Source organism: Dendropsophus ebraccatus, chromosome 4 (genome assembly GCF_027789765.1).
Source record: "Dendropsophus ebraccatus isolate aDenEbr1 chromosome 4, aDenEbr1.pat, whole genome shotgun sequence".
Taxonomy (NCBI): domain Eukaryota; kingdom Metazoa; phylum Chordata; class Amphibia; order Anura; family Hylidae; genus Dendropsophus; species Dendropsophus ebraccatus.
The window spans coordinates 121,840,292-121,861,456 of NC_091457.1; the positions used below are offsets into that span (position 1 = coordinate 121,840,292).

The window sequence follows — 21,165 nt, forward strand, 5'->3', positions numbered from 1 at the left end:
AAAAAAAAAAAAACACAAACAAACAAAAATAAAAATTTCCCCCCAAAAAACTCTTTTCCCCATTGAATTCAGGAGGAAAGCATTTGTTGTTTCACATGCCATTACATTTTATGGCCATAATTATTACAGATGTAATTCTCAGTCCAAATAGCATCTGGACTGCAAACTGTATATTGGTATTTAAGGGCTTTTTAGACCGACAGACATTATTGCCCCATGTAAGGGTCTCTTTCATATGGTGTGCATCCTGTAATTGCAGTCGGCACCTGTAAGTGCTGCTTTAGGATCCATTCACAAATACAGGATGGGCTGCAGATATCAATATATATGTGCACGTAACCTTAGTGAGGCGTGAGGTACATTATACCTCAGTAACGTCACCCTTCCTACTGAGTATCTGATACCTCATGAATATTTGCTAGGATATAACGATCCAAGTAAAAGAAAAAGTAGTAATTCTCCTTCTTGAAGACCATTGGGTCCCCCAGGGGCCCCGGCCGGTGAGAATAGTCAGAGGTCTTTTCTTTCAGAATTCATTTTACACCCAGGGTGCAGATTGTAGAATGGAGAATCACAACACAATTTCACGCTTGGAGACTCTTGGCGGGGGGCATGGAGTGGGTTTGACTTTCTATTGAGACCTTCGTTTAATGTGAAGAAACCCCTCACCATGCATTGATGTCAATTCAAACTTGACATGTCAGAGATGATTCAATTTACATATCTATACAGATGACCGAGGCCGCGGCCATTGTGAGGGATCTATTCAGTGGTGTTTTTTTGTTGTTGCTGTAGAAAGAGTTGAGCTTTCTGTGAGGCGTCTTCTTCTCCCGTATCACAAAGTGAAGGTTATATAGAAAATGCAGTGGTGTGGAGGTGGTCAGGTTGGGGATGGGCTTTGTATTCCTTAATGTTTGTCCCATTGTTGGGGAATATGGTGCAGATCGTGCTAGACCACCAGATTTCTGCCAGAGAAGCTTTTAGGCTCTGTTCACGTGACACAGATCCTCTGCCGCTGAAACTTTTTGATTTCCGCTCCGGATTGAGCATACAGATTATCTCCAATATAAATCAGTTGGGTTAATCCAAAGTAAGGCTATGTTCACATGTTGTAAGAAAGCGGCCGTTCCATGACCCGACCGGTCTCAAAAAAGATCATCCCGGCCAGTACTACAGTACCAGCTGGATGAGCTCTAGCGCCGCTGAGTTCTGATGCGGGCGCATCTGTGCGCGCCCGCATCAGAACTCCCCACTGCAGACTAAGGAGAGTGCGGCCAGAGCCAGAGAACACCAGCAGATGTGGTGAGAATTTAGCCGCCCTTCATAAATCCGATACTTGGATGATGGTGTAGATCATGGGTCTCCAAACTGCGGCCCTCCAGCTGTTGCAAAACTACATTTCCCATCATGCCTGGACAGCCAAATCCAAAGCTTTAGCTGTCCAGGCATGATGGGAGTTGTGGTTTCACAACAGCTGGAGGGCCGCAGTTTGGAGACCCATGGTGTAGATAAATTGTGCCCCAAATAAGCTGTTACATGTGGTTCCCGCATTGCATGGCAGGATAGAGAAATGGTAGCTGTGATCTGACACCACCTTCCTGTTAAGCATTCATCAACCTAAACATACTTAGTAGATAAAAGATAAAACAGCGCCCCACTTCCCCCTCCAACCTCAGCACTGGGTTATGGCTGGCAGTCCAAGTACCTTACATCAGAGACAACCTCTTTCAAAATCCATCCATTGGAGCGATTTGCTGATCACTTTGGGTCTTTTTCCCCAGCACAACCCGACATCTGAGCCAATTAGGAAATTACCCCCAGTAGCTGTCGCTGCTGTGAAGATATGGCATTATATGGCGGCCTTTCAGAAGAGCATTGGTTAAGTCTGCTAGAAAGGAAGTCACCTTTTTTCAAGCACTCAGTCCAGGGATCTGTAATACAAATGCGAAAATCTGCATGTGACTCTATAATAATTCTAGGAAGCTCAACTCCATCACAGTGGGTGTCCAGCTAGCCAGGGAGTAAAGCTCGTAGCAGAATGCTTCATCCAGCTAAAGTTTATGATTGGGACGGATCTCAGGACTGAGACCCTGTGTGACCCAAACTTTTGACATGTCAATTTTATTTTAACAAAAAAAATTTTAAGGTTGCGTTCACATGATGTGACAACATTGTGTATTTTTAGTTTGTTTGTTATGCCACAGTTTCCTGAAACCTTAAAGGACAACTCCGGCGAAATTTTTTTTGGGCTTATTTAACACACATTACAAAGTTATATAACTTTGTAATGTGGTTAAATACCCGGCCTGGCCCCCTTCCCCCACTTTCCGACCCCCGACCCCCCCACCCCGGAAGTTAAAGAATGTATACATTACCTATTACGGTCATCACGGTCCTCTTCTCTGGTGTCGGGTGACGTCTGAGCTGGGGGGGCGGTCCGGGTCTTCTTCCTCTTCGGCGTCTTCATTGAGAGTGAATGGGAGGGAAAAGGCTGCTGGTGCACATGCGCACCAGCAGCCTTTTCATTGGCTGGAGCGCATCACATGGCTTCCAGCTTGCTCAGCCCTGATTGGCTGAGCTTGCTGGAAGTCATGTGATGCGCTCCAGCCAATGAAAAGGCTGCCGGTGCGCAAGCGCACTGGCAACCTTTTCTCTCTCGTGGACCCGGAAGCAAGAGACATCGCTGGACGGCGGACGCAGGTGACGGTGAGGCGGACGGCGGGCGAATGGAGTGGCGATCGTCACCGGAGGGATGGTGAGTATGGTGTCTGTGTGTGTCTGTGTTTTTTTTTTTTTTGGGGGGGGGGGGTCCCGCCGGAGTTGTCCTTTAACAAAATTGCAGTGCCATGATTTCAGAAACTGTGGTAAAACCTGTGATATACACAGCATGTAAACACAGCCTAATTCTGCTGCAGCTTTCTTCTAGATACCTATGAGATTGGTCGCCAGCCTATAAGACTTTGGCCCTTAACAGGTTCTTAGGATTTGGAGTATACATATGTCATAGTAAGGGTTTTAATTTTAAAAATTAAGTTGTTTTTTTTTAGTTTTTTTTAACCTGTTTCCTTTTCTCCAAAAAATGAAAGAACGCCTTGAACTTCTGGTAAATCCTCTAATTGTCAAAGGAGATTTGAAGAAAATTGCTCCCAAGTCGTTGACCTGACTTGTGACCCCCCTGACACTGGACCATTTGTAGCACAGTTTGACCTCTCATCCAGTCCTTGTCGGCAAGCTTCCTGTAAAATTCACTATCATTTTTCACTGCAAGAATTGGGAGGAAAAGTCCTTAAACTGGAACCGCCGCCTGCATAGTTTAACTTTTTGTACTTTTTTTTTTTTTCTTCTCCTCCAATGTTTGGTGGAAAGCGACTTCAAAGTATCGGATGTGTTGGTGCCAGACGCCTCGTAGTTATTGTTAGAGGAATTTGGAATATAATTGAAAACAATCCATGATGTGTATTTGAGATCAGGCCCAGCACTGGCTCGGTAGGGAGGTAGTACGGAAAGCTTGTCTTGCTTAAGGCCTGATGTCTACGAGTTGGTCATGAGAGATGAGTCATCTGTGAATTTTGCGCATCTGGTAAAAGTTTGCATATCTGGAAAAAAGCATCATTTTTAAAGATGCAGGGAATGAGGGTTACCAAGAACAGGAGTCAGGATCTCTCTGGAGAAAGCAAGAAATTACTTTTGCATAACAGGCGTTCTATCTTTTTATTATCCAAGTGTGATTTTTCTTGTTTTTATGGATCCTTTTTTTTTTTTTATTTCCAGATGCTCAGACTGATATATTAAAAATCTTTTCTGTTTTTCACAGTATTAGTCTGATCGCACTAGTATCCCTATTGATGTCTATTTTTTAAAGATGGGTTTGTCATGGGTTTTCTGGTCTATTTGCAAGAGAATTGGAATTTTACCTGGCAATATCACCTGGCTATTGGTGGTGAATTGGGGGCCTGGTTTCTGCCACATTCAGGCTATGTTCACACACAGTATTTTTTCTCAGTATTTTGCAACCAAAACAAGGAGTGGATTGAAAACACAGGAAGGCTATGTTCCTACACTGCTGAAATTTAGTAGATGGCCGCCATTTAATGTCAAATAATTACTGGTATTTTAAAACAACATAATTATTTGCCATTAAATGGAGGCCATCTACTAAATTTCAACAGTGTGTGAACATAGCCTTCCTGTGTTTTCAATCCACTGCTGATTTTGGTTGCAAAATACTAAACAAAAATACTGTGTGTGAACATGGATGGGTCAGCCCCAGATGAAACATGACGACTTTGGTCAAACAACATGAACACTAATATCACATGTGGCGTTGCATCTGATGGTTGTCAATGCGGTTGTGATATGATTTGTGATAATGCGACAATTGCACAAAATCCAATTAGGTTTTGGTTGCAGGTCGCAAATCACATGCAGCATTACTAGTGTAAGAGACCACAACTTGCTGGCAATTTCCCTTTAGTTTGGCTTTTTTTTTTTTTTTTTTTTAATTTTAATTTGCACATATATGGTTGTATGATGCATTGCATGTTCACAGTGGGTCTGTAACCTAAGTTGGCATGCTGTGGATTTAAAGTGTTCCTGTCATTTAAAAAAAAGTTTTGACATGTCAAAAGTTTTGATTGTTGGAGTTCTGGATGCTGAGACTGAAACACAACTGTCTGCCCCCCCCCCCCCCCCCCCATCTTATCTCTGGTAGTATGGCCCACGGTAGTTGTGCATGGGGTATTTGACATGACACCTCTCAATTACTGTAATGTAAATATCCTTCGTCCACCTACAAAACATTTTCGATCTCTCTTGGGCTCTGGGGCGCAGATCTTTTCTAGCAAGTGTTTATGCAGCTGTAATTTGCCTATTAACAGTGGTGAGCCTGTGACTGCGCTCGCTGTGAGCATCCAGTGTTGTCGAGTCCATGGGAAAACCTGGCTCCTTATACGCCGTGTAAACAAACCTTCACGAAGACCGCAAACTGCTGGCCGAGGCCTTGTGAGAGGCCGGGAGCCTCCAGTGACGCTATCGCCCTCCTTGCATCAGAAATATTACATCTTCTCACATCTTTATGTCTCTGTGTTTATGTTCCGTCAAGAGCCACCGCACAGATGTTTGTCAATTTCAATAAAGTTTTAAAGAGTTAGATGGCTGCTGCCTTCAAAGCCGCTCAATAAGTGACATGTGTTTGACGTTACCGAAAACATTTGTTTTGCATATTTATAGCGCGTTATTACTGCTCCTTTGCTATCTTTGCCTTGTCCTATTTATAAATGGCAGACGGTCTCAATTTAAGCTGAGCGCTCTATATTACCCCGTAACCCCTGTACTGCAATACATAGAGCACGGGTCCCCAACCTGTGGCTCTCTGACTATTGCTTAACTACAACCCTCATCATGCCAGGACAGAATATTGTTTCTTTATTTTTTCCCCTATAAACCCCTCAATTGCAAGTTAATAAAACCATTGAGTTGTTCCATCTGTTATCACAGTATCTGGTATTGCTGTGCAATTAAAGGGTTGTTCCAGCCATTTTTTGCTTTCAAATCAACTGGTTACAGAAAGTTATATAGATTTGTAAATTACTTCTGTTTAAAAATCTCAAGTCTTCCAGTACTTATGTCCTGCTGGAAGTGGTGTATTCCTTTCAGTCTGACACAGTTCTCTCTGCTGCCACCTCTTTCCTCTTATGTAAGGAATTGTCTAGAGCAGCTCTCCTGCTCTGGACAGTTCCTGACATAGACAGAGGTGGCAGCAGAGAGCACTGTGTCAGACTGAAAGGAATACACCACTTCCGGCAGGACATACAGCAGCTGATAAGTACTGGAAGACTGGAGATTTTTAATTAGAAGTAAATTACAAATCTATATAACTTTCTGTAACCAGTTGATCTGAAAGAATTTTTTTTTCATAGGGGTACCCCTATAAATTTAGATAAACTGTAATACCAGATGCAGCCCATGGTTAACAGTGGTGCTTTAATGAGACTAAGATGCCACTGGACATCAGAAGATTAAAAATAGCTGATCTATTTGCTGAAACCCCCGCCAATTTCAAGAATGGATGTCATGTGTGTCCTGAGTGTATGGAGGAGCAGTTTGCATGCTCAGCTACTGAATGTAGCTGGGAAAGCATGCCCACTACTGATCCATTCACTTGCACAACAATTAACCCCTGTTTTTGTGATCAGTAGGGGGTGCTCTTTAGCCCATATCCTTTAGATTTTGGATGATTTTCAATCTTGCGATAAACCCTTTAAGGCTTCCCTGCAAAGTTTTAAGACGATAAGCATGCTCAATAAACTCTATAAAAACACCTGCGACAATCACACATACAGTCTACTGTAAGCATGTCGCCTGTTTTAATGTCACATGACTGTATTTTGGCTGATGTGCTGTTCACGTCTAGGTATGACTTCTCATTTCACATCCATCATCTCACATATCCAGTCTGTGGCTCTCTACCTGTTTCAGTACTTCACCTCCCATCAGACATCGCATTTAGGGAGCCGTAGTACTGCAACATCTGACGAGTCAGTTTGGAGACAAATGAGAAACTACAACTGTGTCGGCATGCTGGCAGTTGTAGTTGCTCTTAAGTCGGAGTCCATCTTTTATTGTTCATTATGGCTGTATAGGACAGGGTAGAACTGTATCTAATGCAGAGATGGAGGCAGCCGGAGTCTTTTTAATGTACTGATTGTATATTAATGAACAGCCAGGCAGGAGGCCTCTGCCAAAACCCGGCAAGAAAAAGAGCCAACAATATCAATTTGAACTTTGCACTCTGGAAGTGTGAAGTGATGTCGGTGAAAGGAGTTTACTGCACAAGTGCAGCTCCGGCGGCTCCTTTGAAGCTCATTTTAGACTTCAATAAAACCGAGAAGTGTAATAATTCATTGTGGGGAGAGCTTTCTTCTTACATTTGGCCTGTGCTCCGCCGAGTGTCCACTCTGTAGCCAGAGGAGACATAGTTCTTACACTCAGTTCTCTTATTATGTTTGTTGTACTTTGGGCCTTTATTCACATATCTGATTGCGGTCAGTGAATTAAATTATCCATTGTCTATAATTGCAGGCCAAAAGCCTGTCACATCTAGTGCTGTGCGTATACGTGGTAGCTAACAGGCCGAAGTCCCTTGCATCCAGTGCTTGTATTGTGTGTGTGAACAAGAAGTAAGTCAGGACATGTTGTAATGAAGGTTTCCATTCACTGACAGCAAGCAGAAGTGTGGAAGTGCAATACGGCATACAGTATTCTGGTCTTAGTCTGGATTATCCGACAGTCATAAAGTATAAAAAGTTAATCTAACTCTCTGCTGGATTTATCAGACTTTCCATTAATCTTAAATCCAATAATCCATAATGTCTTTTAGTGTGTATAACCTTTTATTACTTCATATTTTGGTTTTTTTGATTATTTACTTGGAACCATTTTGCAGTTTACTTGTAGAAGTTTAGGACAGACAGTAACTGCGCTGTCGTTTTACACCTGGAAATCCTATTAAGCTTGTCTGCGGCCATATTCCGAGAAAACAAGGGCTCAAGGCGCAGCACGGGAGGAAGCTTGTCATGTCTATGGGAGGCAAGAAGCAGAGCTGAAATGCCTCCTGGTTACTCCTGGGGCAGGTTCTGCAGGCTGTCAGGAGTCTGGGGCAGGTTCTGCAGGCTGTCAGGCGCCTGGGGCAGGTTCTGCAGACTGTCAGGAGATGACTGCTGGTCTGATGGCAGCGGCTATAGACCAGGCCTGAACCGCGCTGCTTAGGTCTGGCTGATCTGTGGCTGGGTAATGATTCAGGACAGGTTTACTGTGGTGAGGTGTGAAGTGTTCGTCTGGCCTGTGTGAAGGCAGGAAGGCTGAGTCTGGGGGAGGTGGAGGGATTTCAAGTGACTTGAATGGCAGCTGGAGTAAAGTCATTGAATTCTGTTTGTTCCTGTTTTATGTTATGTGAAACTGAGTATATGTCCGTTCAGGATTCACGATACATTGTGGAAGAAGATCAAAGAATTTATCCCATCGAGAACTTAACTAACAAAGTTTTTCTTAATAATTTTTTTTCACTATTTGGACAGACCTGAACATTTCCCAAGATCACAGAATGACATAGAAATAATGGGTGACCACTAGTGCAAGGGGACTTGTCGCACTGTTTGGGTTCAGCAACGTCTTTGAACCCGAATGCGGCCCATGTTTTCCAGGACTCCATAGGGTGACATATAACTTTTTCTGTTGCCGTGAGTCAAATGCAGTGTGTTCAAGTTTAGAGAACATTACTGAGCCTGAACAGTTCGACAACACTAGTGACAACCAGTACTGCCCCCCATTATGGTGCCCATGTAAGTTCTTCTCAATCTGAAATATCTGGTCTAGCCCTTGTGCGCATGGAAATACCTTGTTCATGAGTCCTGCCACCTGTCCTGTAGTTTTGTAGAGACTGCATGTTCCCCTTGTAGACATTTATGGGGGATATTTATCAAACATAGCGTAAACTGGCTCAGTTGCCCCTAGCAACCAATCAGATTCCACCTTTCATTTTCCAAAGAGTCTGTGAGGAACGAAAAGTGGAATCTTGATTGGTTGCTAGGGGCAACTGAGCCAGTTTCACTTTACGCCATGTTTGATAAATCTCCCCCTATATTCTTATCTACAATGAACACTTCTCAGTCTATAGAATAGAATACAGTATATAGATGCAGGATGAGTTCATGTGAAATTAGAGGCCAATATAAGTCCATGGTTTTCTACACACACCACCTTATGGATCTTTACAGCACAGATCTCATATACATGTGCACCTAGAGAAGCCATGTTTTTGCTCTTGTGCGTCTCTGTCAGGCGAACTCTCCCCTGTTGTCTTAGCATGGAGTACTAGACCTCTCCATACATAGGAGTGTCTCTCAGACTTGAGAAAATTCCCATGAGACCTAAACGTTGCCCTTGGCACAGTCTTGTCACAGATGACCCATATGTGTCTTCTTGGTGACAGCTAAACAAGTGCAGTGATGTCTTAGAGAGGCTTTGATCTAAGGTTATGTTCTCAGGAGATGGTCATTCGAGTTTCTTGGAGAATTGAGCCTTGGGCAATCCCTCTCACTTAGCACGTCAAGTCTATGTATTACGCAGACAGTCCAGTCATTTTTAATGGGCACATTGTAATGCTTTTTTTGGCCTGTGGGGGTGCTGTAGGGAATTTGCACACTTGGAAACAGGTTAATCCACAGATTACAAACAATATTTTGTATAGTACACTCTCGGGGAAGGGCGAGGGTATCCATTTTTATTAGCTGTTTTCTGACTGGATGATGGTGAGAAGAGCTGTGTAATGTTCTCTGCTGCTACATCAGCCACCGCCATGTTCTTTTGCCCTTTTCATGTTCAAAAGTCCTTTCTCATCCTGAAGAATAAAGAACTTTGGAAGGATTCGGTTCATTAAGCCCCTGAGTTCTGCAGGCGTTAAAACCGGATTGTGTAGCTTTCATCTGTAGAAAATGGTGTTGGCCAAACAATGGTGAGCTCAACAAATCACCCTCTCACCGCAGCGTTCACCTCTATTGATTTATTCCGCTGCCTATTTACCTAATGTGAGATATGTGCAGGCTGCCATAGGTGTAGGTCAGGCTGGAAGGAAAGATGAAAGAGAAGGAAGGAAAACTTCGAGCCTGTCGATAATCTCTATTGTGCAGAGGTGCAGTGGCAAATGACTCACGGAGGGGGCACTGCAAGGAGCCCAGTTTATGCAATCATGGTTGCACAGCCCTGGATAAATATTGACAAGTGAGATCTTGGCAGGCCTCTCGTCTTATCCACCCATAAAAAGAAAAGATCTTTTCATTGGTGTATTGCTGTTGTTTGAAAGACCCTAGCAAGTTACTGCAGGAGGAACAGTTGGGCTGTTGTGCGGTAAACTGCTTATATCAACCTGTCGTACAGATATAGCAGAGCTCAGTGTGTCATTTGACAAAACTCTGGTAGCTGACGTAAAAAAAAATGTCATTTTACATAGGACTTTACGTAGGACTATCATCTTAAAGGAACAGTCAGGGTAAAACTGGACACTTGGTCTTTAATAATCAGAACTGGTCTTGGTACCATAGGTACCAGTTGGAACCCAGTTTTCATTTAGGAACTCTCATTGCTGTCTGTAGAAACCAAAGCCAAGTTCTTAGTTTTATATTGGTCTTATTGCAACCAATCAGTGCATATTTAATAGACAGATTTAATAAAAAGCTGGGCTCTGATTGGTTACTATGGACAACAAGGCCAATTTACATTGAAAGCTAGGCCCTGATTGGTTGCCAGGGACAACAAGGCCAGTTTAATTGGAAGCTAGGCCCTGATTGGTTGCCAAGGACAACAAGGCCAGATTAAATATAAAGCTGGGCTCTGATTGGTTGCCAAGGGCAAATTTGAAAATAGGAACTGGGCTCTGGTTGTTAAAGCAACTTAAAACTTAATATTGGTTTGTGAGGAGTAGCTAGTGAGGAGAAGTTACAGTCTTAGTGTGTTGTGTGAGTTGTGCTCTGGACCCAGATCAAAAGTCGATGAATGTAAGTCTCTACATAATAGATTACAATCTAATTCTGGACTGGAGCACAACGCGCCTAGGATAGTTGCCCAAGGTCACACAAACTTAGCCCTGTTTACATTTTTTTTAATAGATCCCAAAGTCTAAAGTGGGAACTGATAAGTCCTTAACACGTGGCTGTGTAGCAGATGAAAGGACTCTTGTGGCTAAAAAACAGGATATTTTTGGAAGGATTTCTTCTGGTTACGAAGTTGACAGATGACACATGGGGAGAATTGGAAGTCCTTCACTTGCTGATGGGTCTGACCCTACTGAGGTTTTTTATTGCTCTCGGTAGCTGCTGCTACTGGGAAAACTAAGCTTTACTAGAAACCTCTTCTTCTTCTTTTTTTCTTTTTTTCTCCCCTGCAGTCATCTGCTCGGCTGTAACTCGATTACAACAATGACTTATAAAAAGAAGGGGTGTGATCAGCTAGCCTAAAAAAAGTTGTTTGCTGCAACTTTTCAAGAGCAAGATGCCATCGGTGTAAAACATCTGTCCCCTTAGAAATGCTGTGTGAACATAGACCTAAATACGTTAAACAGGCCAGGCTCACTAGCGGCTTTGAGTCTGGTGACGGGAACTGGTTCCTTACAGACGTCATATTGGCGAGTTGCAGTGCCACACGTTCTCAGGACTTTTAACCTTTTATACATAATCCAGAAGAACCCCATTAAAAAAAGCAAACCTCAATACCAACCACTTCACTGCACAGAATACTTGATTCTGAATGACTCTGGCCGCCGCTGAAATATTAGCACAGCGGATTATGGTAGACCACTGAGAACAAACTTTTACTGTACTCCCATCATACCTGATAAATCACCAGTGTTTTGAGCTTGGGTTATTTCAGACTGCATGGAAGTCTTAAATGTTTGCTTAAATTCTAAGACCTCTGGCGACGCAGACACCCAGACAGATGCTTTTAGGATGGAGTCGACCCTCTAGTACAGTGACATATGAGGCAAATGTTTTGAAGGTGGCTCTTAAGGTATGTATTCTAAGATATGATATCGATCAAATAAACAATTTTAATACGTAAGAACCCTATAAACATTGTCCGTAACCCATACACACTGTATATGTTGGCAGGATGTCCTTTATAAATGTTATGCAGTAGGTTTCTTCCCTGGAATATTATATCCTATGGACTAACTAAAGAGGGTGCAGAGTTGGTAACATATTATATATTAACCAATCAGAGCGCAGTGGTTTTTTTTTTTTTCTTGCTTGAAATTGAAAGCCGCACTGTGATTGGTGGCAGTCGGCAAGAACACTAAAGTTTCTGTTAGACCGTATAAATGGATGAGGTCCTAAGTGATGTAATCCGTAGTCGCTGCAGTCCGCCTTGAGGACTACATGTCAGCGGCTACAGAGCTGTTGATGTTCCCAGCTCATGTGTTGTTGTTTTAAGAAAGTCAAGGAATCGTTTCATCTTTCCTGGTTGCTTTTCCACAGAGTGACAGCTATATTTATCACCATTTTGATTCTCATGTGTTTTTGGTTTAGTATCTTTGTATTGGATTGTGTGTGTTTTTTAACTTAACCAGACTTGGCGTGGAAATGCGTTCTTATTCATTTGTGTTCACGTTTCAGTAATTATTTAGTTATTTTTGTGTATTTCAGGGAAAAAAAATTCCTTTTAGGGAGAAAAATGCTGTGGAAATTTTGACCATTGCATGACATTTTTGGGGACAATGAATGGAAAGAACCTATTTGCAAGTGAAACTCTGACCCCATTTCTGAGTGGTCGTAACACCAGTGTAACAAAGACCTACTGTTTTTCCCCCCCAAAAAATAAGACCTCGTCTTATATTATTTTTTCCGGCAAAAAAAATCCAATAGGGCTTATTTTTGGAGTAGCTTTTTCTTTTTGAACTCATGTTGCCTGTGGGTAAAATGTACCATTACCTATACAGTATACCAGTTAGTGATGGGCAAATCTATGTGTAGATTTGGCCCAAATCCTGGGCATTCTGCAGTGGCTCTGGACCGCGACTCAGAAGTTGGTGAGCTGCTTTCGCCCTGCCATGGTGGGAAGTAGCAGGGCACTTGTCCAGTTGGAAGCTACAGTATGCCTATTCTCCATCCCTGTGATGTCAAGTGACATAACCTAGTGCTGACTGTAACTAGGGCTTACCTTTGGAGTAGGGCTTATATTTTAAGCCGACTCTGAAAACCCTCCAAAATCAAGCTATGGCTTATTTGTGGAAAAACTGGGTAGATTAGTGATAATCTGAGGGAATGATGCCTAACAAAGGACAAGAGATTTGGGGCCCGACCCCTATTTAAAGGGGTTCAGTGGTACAGTGATTTTAGGGGATGATATATTGTGGTACAGTTAGGCTGATTTTCCATGTAGAAGTGTGGGAAAGGATTTTTAATGGAGTATGAAATGTCATTTTGTTATAGTGAGTACTATTAGTTGTTATATTATGTTGGTGACTTTACAGGTCACTTAACAGCTTATATTCCTTTATAACAGGGGTATAATGGGGGTACTACTTGGGGATACTACACACATATGTATACGTTTGTTGGTCATGGTCATGGTTTGGGTTATTAGTTCCTACAGAGGACCTTGGCCCCTTAACAAGCCATAAAATAGTCTGGAGCAAATCACAAAAATCGGCTGTAAATGTAGATGTTATGTGTCCCGTTGTTTTCGCCTGGCTGGAAGTCCCCTTGTTTTATAGTATGAACTTTTAGTTGTTCTTTTAACGGTTCAGAGATTACATCAAATAAGGTCTGAATTTAAGGATCAGATCTTCTGTACAATGCTCAGTATCTTGTCAGAATAAGCTCCGCAGCCCCCTCATCCTCTTGACTGAGTGGGTCTATCACACATTGAAGGCCTATCTGAAGTATAGTGGGTTTTTTTTGGTCCCTTTAATGGCAGAATGACTGTTCCATTCCCCGCATGTGAGAGCATTTGTCAGGCTGCATTATATTATATTAAATATATCCAATGGATATTTTATTTGTCCATTAAGGCTTGCTCGCTACAATAGAAATCAGTAGTGACACGTTCAACGTAACCTTATTATGTGGTTAACCAGTAATGTAATCTCCGCCGAGCAAATTACATTTTTGTCCTACATGTTATCAGATGAGGCCGGGCTCTGAATGCGCTGTCAGTCCATGTTTCATGTGACTTTCATTCAGATAGATGTTTGGCAATTTCTGCTGAATGACCGCTAAAGCTTTCTTTTATGATGGGATTCGTATAACAAAGAAAGAGTTAGTGTGCACAGTTCTGGACCTGTTTGTATTGGGAATTCCATCACTATAGATCATTACTAAACAGGTTTCGGTGTACATAGATTACAATACCATAATGGCATCAAGCATACTGGGTAGTTATTGAATATGACATGTATTGTATCAAGAGGCTGCACACTTATTACATTGACTGCATTATCTACAGAGGTCACATATTTTCTAAAAAGCGGCTGTCAACGTATATATATGTATTGCTATGTTGCTTTCTCTGGTATAATCCCCGTACCTAAAATGTAAATGGTCACTGTCATTTAAAAGAAGCTTTTGATATGTCGTCGTGACATAACAAAAGTTTGATGGGCTGTGGTCTTCGTGTTCAGACCCTGACCAGTCGCTAGGGAAAACTGCAGGCTACGGCATTCCCTCCCAGGTCTCTACCACATGAATCAAGAAGACGGTCTCATAATAATAGTCTATTGGACCCTCTCACAAGGAGCAAAGTGCTCAGCCATGTGCTTCTCTTCCCCCTGTGGTCAGGGTCTGAAAGTTTGAACTGCAGTGTGAACGGGGTCTGAACTACAGTACTGCAGTGTAGTTTCCATTAAAATCATAAAGAGGTTGTCCTGTTAGGAAAACCCTGTGCATTTGGAATTCATAGAGAAAGTGCCCATTTTCTTCGGCTGTGGAGAGCTGCCATAATAAGCTCTGGAGGATGTGGCGTAACCATAAGTCACCATGGCTGGGTGCCACTACCATAAAAATATTTAGTCACCTACTGCTTCCACCAGCTATTCGCCAGGGGTCTCATCCGCCAGACTTATGATGATCAGCATATTTAGAGAAGACTTTTACCAGATAGGACAACCCCTTTAATGACACTCATAGGAAGGCCAATGGCTTTCATAGGATATAGACCTTGCACAGTCTTACTTGCCTGGCTTATCTTGCAGGACAAACATCCTATTAATTGCCATAATTCTTTTAATGGCTCGGAAATCAGACAAATGAGCCTGTCGCTGACTAAACGCTCGAAGATTGATTTGTTTGACTCTCCGAACCAAAGAAAATAAATGAAAACAAAACCCGGGCTAATCCGGCTGAATTTGCTGATTTAATTACCAGAGAAGGCAGCATCCCGAGCTTTCCATGTCTCCTTATAGTGCCTTTGTAATTGGCTTGTTTGCCGAAACTGAAAAAGCATTGCCATTTCCTAAGTGCTCTTGTATAACAGCGGATCGTTTTCTCCATGCGATCCAGAATAATTGTCAGGCAGCTTTCTGCTGACCTCAGTGACTGCCATGTGCTGATTCCATTGCCTTTTCTCTTATATTTTTTCCTTTCTGTAATTCTAACAGAAACCTGAGCCACAACAAGCTGAAGGAGATCGATCCGGCCGCCTTTGTGGAGCTGCAGGGTCTACGGGAAGTGTGAGTATTTTTCTGCAGCTTTTGCTGCACTTTTAGAGGAGATCTCTGGTGCTTCAGCTGGAGGATTGAAACGAAATACTCGGTCCCTGGACGCCAGCTTCTCTTGCTTCAATTACATCAGCAGATTGGCCTTTTTATGTGTCTGTGTTTCTGTTCTATATACAGTTCTTTTCTTAACTGCAATTTTACTGTATCAATTAGATATAGATGTGATTGCTGTAACGGACTGGGATTACAGAGAGGCGTCTTCTTCTACACCTAAACTACTACTGCTGCCCTCAATAGTATTTGTACATCAGTGCATTTAGTGTTAGGGTATGTTCACACTGAGCAAATATGGCAGAATTCCGCGGCGGACCTCTCCGCTGTGGAATCCCACCGTGCTCTGTGTCCTGCAGTGAGTGAATGGGAGGGCGCTCGCCCGTCTGCTTCCTCCTCTCTCCACTAAAAGAAGTGATATGACACTTCTTTGAGCGGAGAGCCACCGCAGAGGAGGAGCGTGCGCTCTTCCATAGACGGGCAATGACACACCTAAACAGGCGGGATTCCGCCTGTTTTTTTCAGTGTTAACATACCCTAAGAATTACAAATGATCCTACAATGACAATGTTTGGACCCTCTTAAAAAAGTTCTTAGTGGAAGGCACTAAAATATTGCCTTCTCTGTATTCAGCATCCCAGTCTTGAACACAACATTGGGACCATGATAATGCCATGTTGGCACAAAGTTCAAAGTGCTCCAACCCTAGACGGAGAAGGGGCCTTTGAGCAACATTTTTGGGCCTATGGAGAGCCATTGCCATGTTAGGATCATACCAATCACACGGATGGGAAATGACTTCTTTGCTCTCGTGTAAGACTCTTCTTTATGGCTGGAGTGCCATTGATCATGACTTAGTTGAAAAAGCAGTACGAGGGTTGAGTGCCAAATGATTTAAACATAGCCCAATAGAATTTACTCCATGGCCAGTGTAGGAGAATCAGTCCCAAATCAAATTGGCATAAAAGCAACTGAATGAAGTGACCTTGTTTCTAATGGAAGTAACAGAAAACAACCCCCTTCCTCCCCCTCCCCGTCACGTAATGACTGTGATATATTAAACAAATGTCCCCTATGACTTGTGAATTTTTGTACGTTTTAGGAATGTAATAGATATCAGGGTTAGGTTTCATTTCCTATATGTTCAGGCATGCATTGCTTTTTAACTCTTAAAATAAATGTTACCAAGTTTCCATGCTAGATAGCTTAGATACTTGCAACAGCATAGTCATTGATAAGTTTGCACTATGTAGTATTTACCATACCACGGTGCCTTCACTTACATTGCTACTTCCCAGCCATTATAGCTATGATTCTGGATGGCTGACGCTGGACATTGCTGTAAACAAGATCTCCACCCTTCAGTGAGTTCATTGGCTTTCCAGACGTGAGCATTTCCTGTTACATGGATGCCTGCTACTACTTTCTGAAATTTATTGTGTATGTAATTTAACTGGGTACGTAGACTAGACCAGGAAGAGTGGTAAAAGTGTCCATAGATTAATACAGTGTTCAGGAAGGAATAGAGTTCACCTCAAGAAACCAGGAAATGGATGGAGAGCAGACATAAGTATAACTACAGTAACCCTGGCCTAAACTGAACCTAATAGGTTGGATGACTATTAGTTTAGTTTGGGCAAATTAGTTCCTTTTTAGGCTATGTTCACACATGACGGCTGATCAGTTTTTGGCTAAATTTACAGTAGTTTCATATACCTCTGCTGTGGAGTTGTATGTGATTGTTATCCTGTCTTACCTTAGGCCCCCATCAGTACAATGTCATGTATATATCTTAATAAAAGTCCCCTCCGTCTAATGGTATTGATATGTCTCTGCTCCTACTGTCCCAGTCTACACAACAAAGTTAAAAAAGTGAACTGCAGAAAACAGGAAATGTTAAAGGGGTAGTTCACCAAAAAAAAATCTTTCAAATAAACTGGTGCCAGAAAGTTTTATAGATTTGTAATTTACTTTCATTAAAAAAAAAAATATTAAGTCTTCCAGTACTTATCAGCTGCTGTATGTCCTACAGCACACGTGTCAAACTCAGGCCCTCCAGCTGTTACAAAACTAAAATTACCATCATGCCGGGACAGCCAAAGCTAACGCTTTGGCTGTCCAGGCATGATGGGATTTGTAGTTTTGCAATAGCTGGAGGGCCTGAGTTTGACACCCCTGTTCTACAGGAAGTAGTATTCTTTCCAGTCTAAAGAGCAGGAGAGGTTTTCTATGGGAATTTGCTACTGCTCTGGACAGGTCTTGACATGGACAGAATTGACAGCACTGTGTCACACTAGAAAGAATACACCACTTCCTGCAGGGCATACAGCAGCTGATATGTACTGGAAGACTTGAGATTTTTTAAGTGTACATTTTAAATAAATTATAAATATCTGGCCTTTTCTGGCACCAGTTGATTTGAAAGAATTTTGATTGGGTGAACTACCCCTTTGATTTATTGAATTGGTAGCTACAAAAATCCATTTAAGTGCCCGTTAAGTATTTACATTGTTCCCTAATAATAATCCCTCATTCTTTAGCCTACAAATATGACTCCCGTTTCGGCCTTGAGACTTTTTTCCCTCCATTATTAGGAGATTATTATCATCATTACTTAGTACATCAGCTTGCTAGGGACAGTCTGGATTTAAGAGCCTCTGTTTTTACTTGACACCAAATTGGCAGCTGGTCCATAAATATTTTATATGGAAAAGCCCTCCTCAGGCCGCTTGTCTGTTTATAAAAGGCAGAAAATATAGAGTTCGCCAAAAACAATGATTACGGCACCAATAAAAACCATGTATGTGTGCAGAATTAATAAAGTGTTCATGGTTGTTTTTACACCTTGTCAAAAGAGCTCACCGAGCGAAGACAAGTTAATGGGAAAATTACTGACTGATTTTTCATAACACAATACTGTGTATCGCTTACAGAAATGTCTTTACTTGTCCTACACAATGCCAGACAGAAGCCGAGTTATCTCTCTTACACCTGACTAAACAATTTCACTTGACATGATTAAATATGGCTTGTGTGTACATTATAATGAGGCCATGTTATCAGCGGGATGGAGCAGTCAAGGCGTTTCAATCACCCGGATACGGCTCTGGTTCCCGTCAGATGCCGTAAAGTCTAAAAATGATGTACAAAGCCTATATGTAAATGTCTTAATAGGCTTATGTATGTAAAATAGGAGAAGAAACCCATTCTTTTTCAGCATTTTAAATTAAGGTGGGTGTCCTCTTCTGACACACGAAAGTAGTAGTACTGGTTTTTCTAGTTTAAAAGAACCAACCCCCTCCCTCCCTTCCATCATCTCAAGAATCTCTACTACTCCCTTATAGGAAATGCCAAGCCTTCCTACTGTCTAGAATCCTGGGCTTATTTGGCTAAAACCCTGGTCATATCAGGCCATGCTATCCAGTTACTCATTGGTTTAAATGTTAGTCCTAACTACTATAGAGTTGAGCGCAAGTTGAGCATGCTTGAGTCTGATCATTCAGTATTTGAATACTGGTGGCTAAAGAAGTATGAGGCAGCCCTAGGGAGTCTGGGAAAACATTGATACAGCCTATGGCTATGTTCACACTACGTAAGAAAGGTACTTGCATAATGCTGCAGGCTAAGGGAATCCCGGCCGGAGTGTATACACTCTGGCCGGGATCCCTAGCGGCGCCGTAGAAAACTGACATGTCAGTTTTCTGCGGGCACTATTCAGTGAATAGCAGCTACACAAAACCCTGTCAGTGCACACAATGGAGTGAGCGGCTCCGGCCGCACACTCCATAGTGTGCAGTGGGGAGTTCTGATGCGGCAGGTACTGCAGGATGAGGATCTTTTCTAGGTTTATAACCCCATTTTCAAATTTTCTGTTGAGTATTTATTGGAAACCAGTAAAAAAAAAAAAATGCTCCCAAATTGGTGGAGGAACCTGGCGAGAAGTGTTCGGTTCTCCTGCAGCACCACCGCAGGGGAAATAAAGTATCACATGTCCTTTGAAATTGTTAGGTTGTCCATGTAATGTGCTGATGGGCCAAGTCTTCCAAAGTGAAAGAAGCCTATTGTAGATTTTGCTGACCTGGGGCTAGACTAGTATATGGTATCGCTCAGGGTATTCGTGCTGCCTGAACAACTGACAGCATGAAATGTTTTACTTGAAAAGGGATATTCCTATTTCCGCTTTTAGGGCTCATCAAACTTAGACATAGCTATCTATAGATAATGTATGTACATGTATCTATATAGGAACATTTTTGTCAAGTATTTATTGGATGCAGTTAGGAACATTGCTTGACATTTCAAGCCCATTGAAATTGACAAGCAGAGAATGGTGCAGTATTCTGTACATTTTCTATACAGCTCAGCCTTCTTTGCCATGGAACACGTTGATATTAGTTTAACACCTCATTAGTGTCCCAGAATCCCACATTACAACATGTGCAACGTGCCTAGATTAGAAGACAGGTTCTTACAATGTTTTTCTTCCATAAATGAAGACCACCACAGGATATCTGTTGGGCGTCCACTATTTTCTTTGGTTCCTCTTATTATTTTCATCCCGGGGGTCTTGCCACATAATGTGTAACTTGGGAAAAGCTTGCTCTTTCAAGGTATAAAATAAAGGTGCTAATTCAGCAAATGCTGGAGGTGCCCCATCACTCCTGAGCAGGTAATTGCTTCAGCATGCGGCTTGCAAGCAGAAGTATCGATGAGGGTGGCCGAAGAGTGAGCCACCATCGCTCAAGGAGCCAGCTAAGAAAATTGTGTTAATTAGAGAAATATCTCATTGGCACGACATTAGAAAGTAAAATCTCACTTGTGTTTGTTTAAAGCTATGGTGCTAAAGTGTGTGTGTGTGTATATGTGTATATATATATATATATATATATATATATATATATATATATATATATATGCCATGCCCCTAAGTAACTATGGGACTTCCTTAAATTTTCCTGAATTTGTGTTGTATAGTGTCCTGCTTACTAAAAAGACCTGGAGAGTATACATATTGTGCAGATTTTCCCTTTCCGTTAGCTTGTCCTAATGACCACCAGATTGCTCGGGACCTTTTATTTACATAACAAATTGTAGATGTGGAAGAGATTTAACAGGAAAGCCGATCCTGAGGTCTAAGGTCAGCGCATGACCTTTGCAGTTAAAAATACTGTGTAATGACAAAGTACATTTTGCTCAAACACAGGTGCAACAGCATGTAACTGAAGGTTGGGCCATTAGTGGAAACTACTGAAAATTATTTTCTTGAAACATTTCCAATTAAAATATCTCCTAAAATACTCCTAAAATAATTGTTAAAAAATAAATAAAAGCAGATCCTATTCCATATTGTATAACTGTTTTCTCTGGCGTTGTTTGCATCCTTGTCTTTTAAAGGGGAATTCCAGTTTAATTAAAAACCCACCTACACCATGCTGCTTGTGTAAAATGGCAAACTATGGCAGCATACTCTCCTCAACTGGTGTTCTGTAATCTGTGCCGGTGCCTCTGACATGCCACTTACTCTGACATGTACTTACTGAAACAATATGAAGGCTAAATGCTCTAATACACTTCATACTAAGGTTGGCCAGACTTGCCACTAGTGGCAGATACAGCCATCAGTATACGGTGTATGGGGGCCTTCACCGCCACCGGCAGATGATATCAGTGTTTATAGGGGTTAATGGGTGTGATGTGTTTTCACTGTCTGACCCCTTTTGTTCCCAAAGATAAAAGCCAGCACTAGAGCAGTCTGGCTGCAGCTTACCCCTCCCCATTGGAAATAGTAGTGTTTATTCTTTATTCCCCGTGGCTGTAGAAGTTGGATGCCGCCCTGGCTTGTCCTGGAAAATTTCTGCAGCCACAAGGAATCAAATGACAAGCGTTTGGGTTTGGATAACTTTGCAGAA

General features: G+C 42.1%; 1 protein-coding gene across 1 annotated transcript in view; it reads left to right on the forward strand.

Moving 5' to 3' along the window:
* LRIG1 (leucine rich repeats and immunoglobulin like domains 1) overlaps positions 1-21,165 on the forward strand; it is a 69,019-nt gene that overhangs the window by 12,912 nt on the left and 34,942 nt on the right. Inside the window, exon 2 of the mRNA XM_069966915.1 lies at positions 15,146-15,217. Coding sequence (XP_069823016.1) covers positions 15,146-15,217 — 72 coding nt within the window. The remainder of the gene's footprint in view (positions 1-15,145; positions 15,218-21,165) is intronic.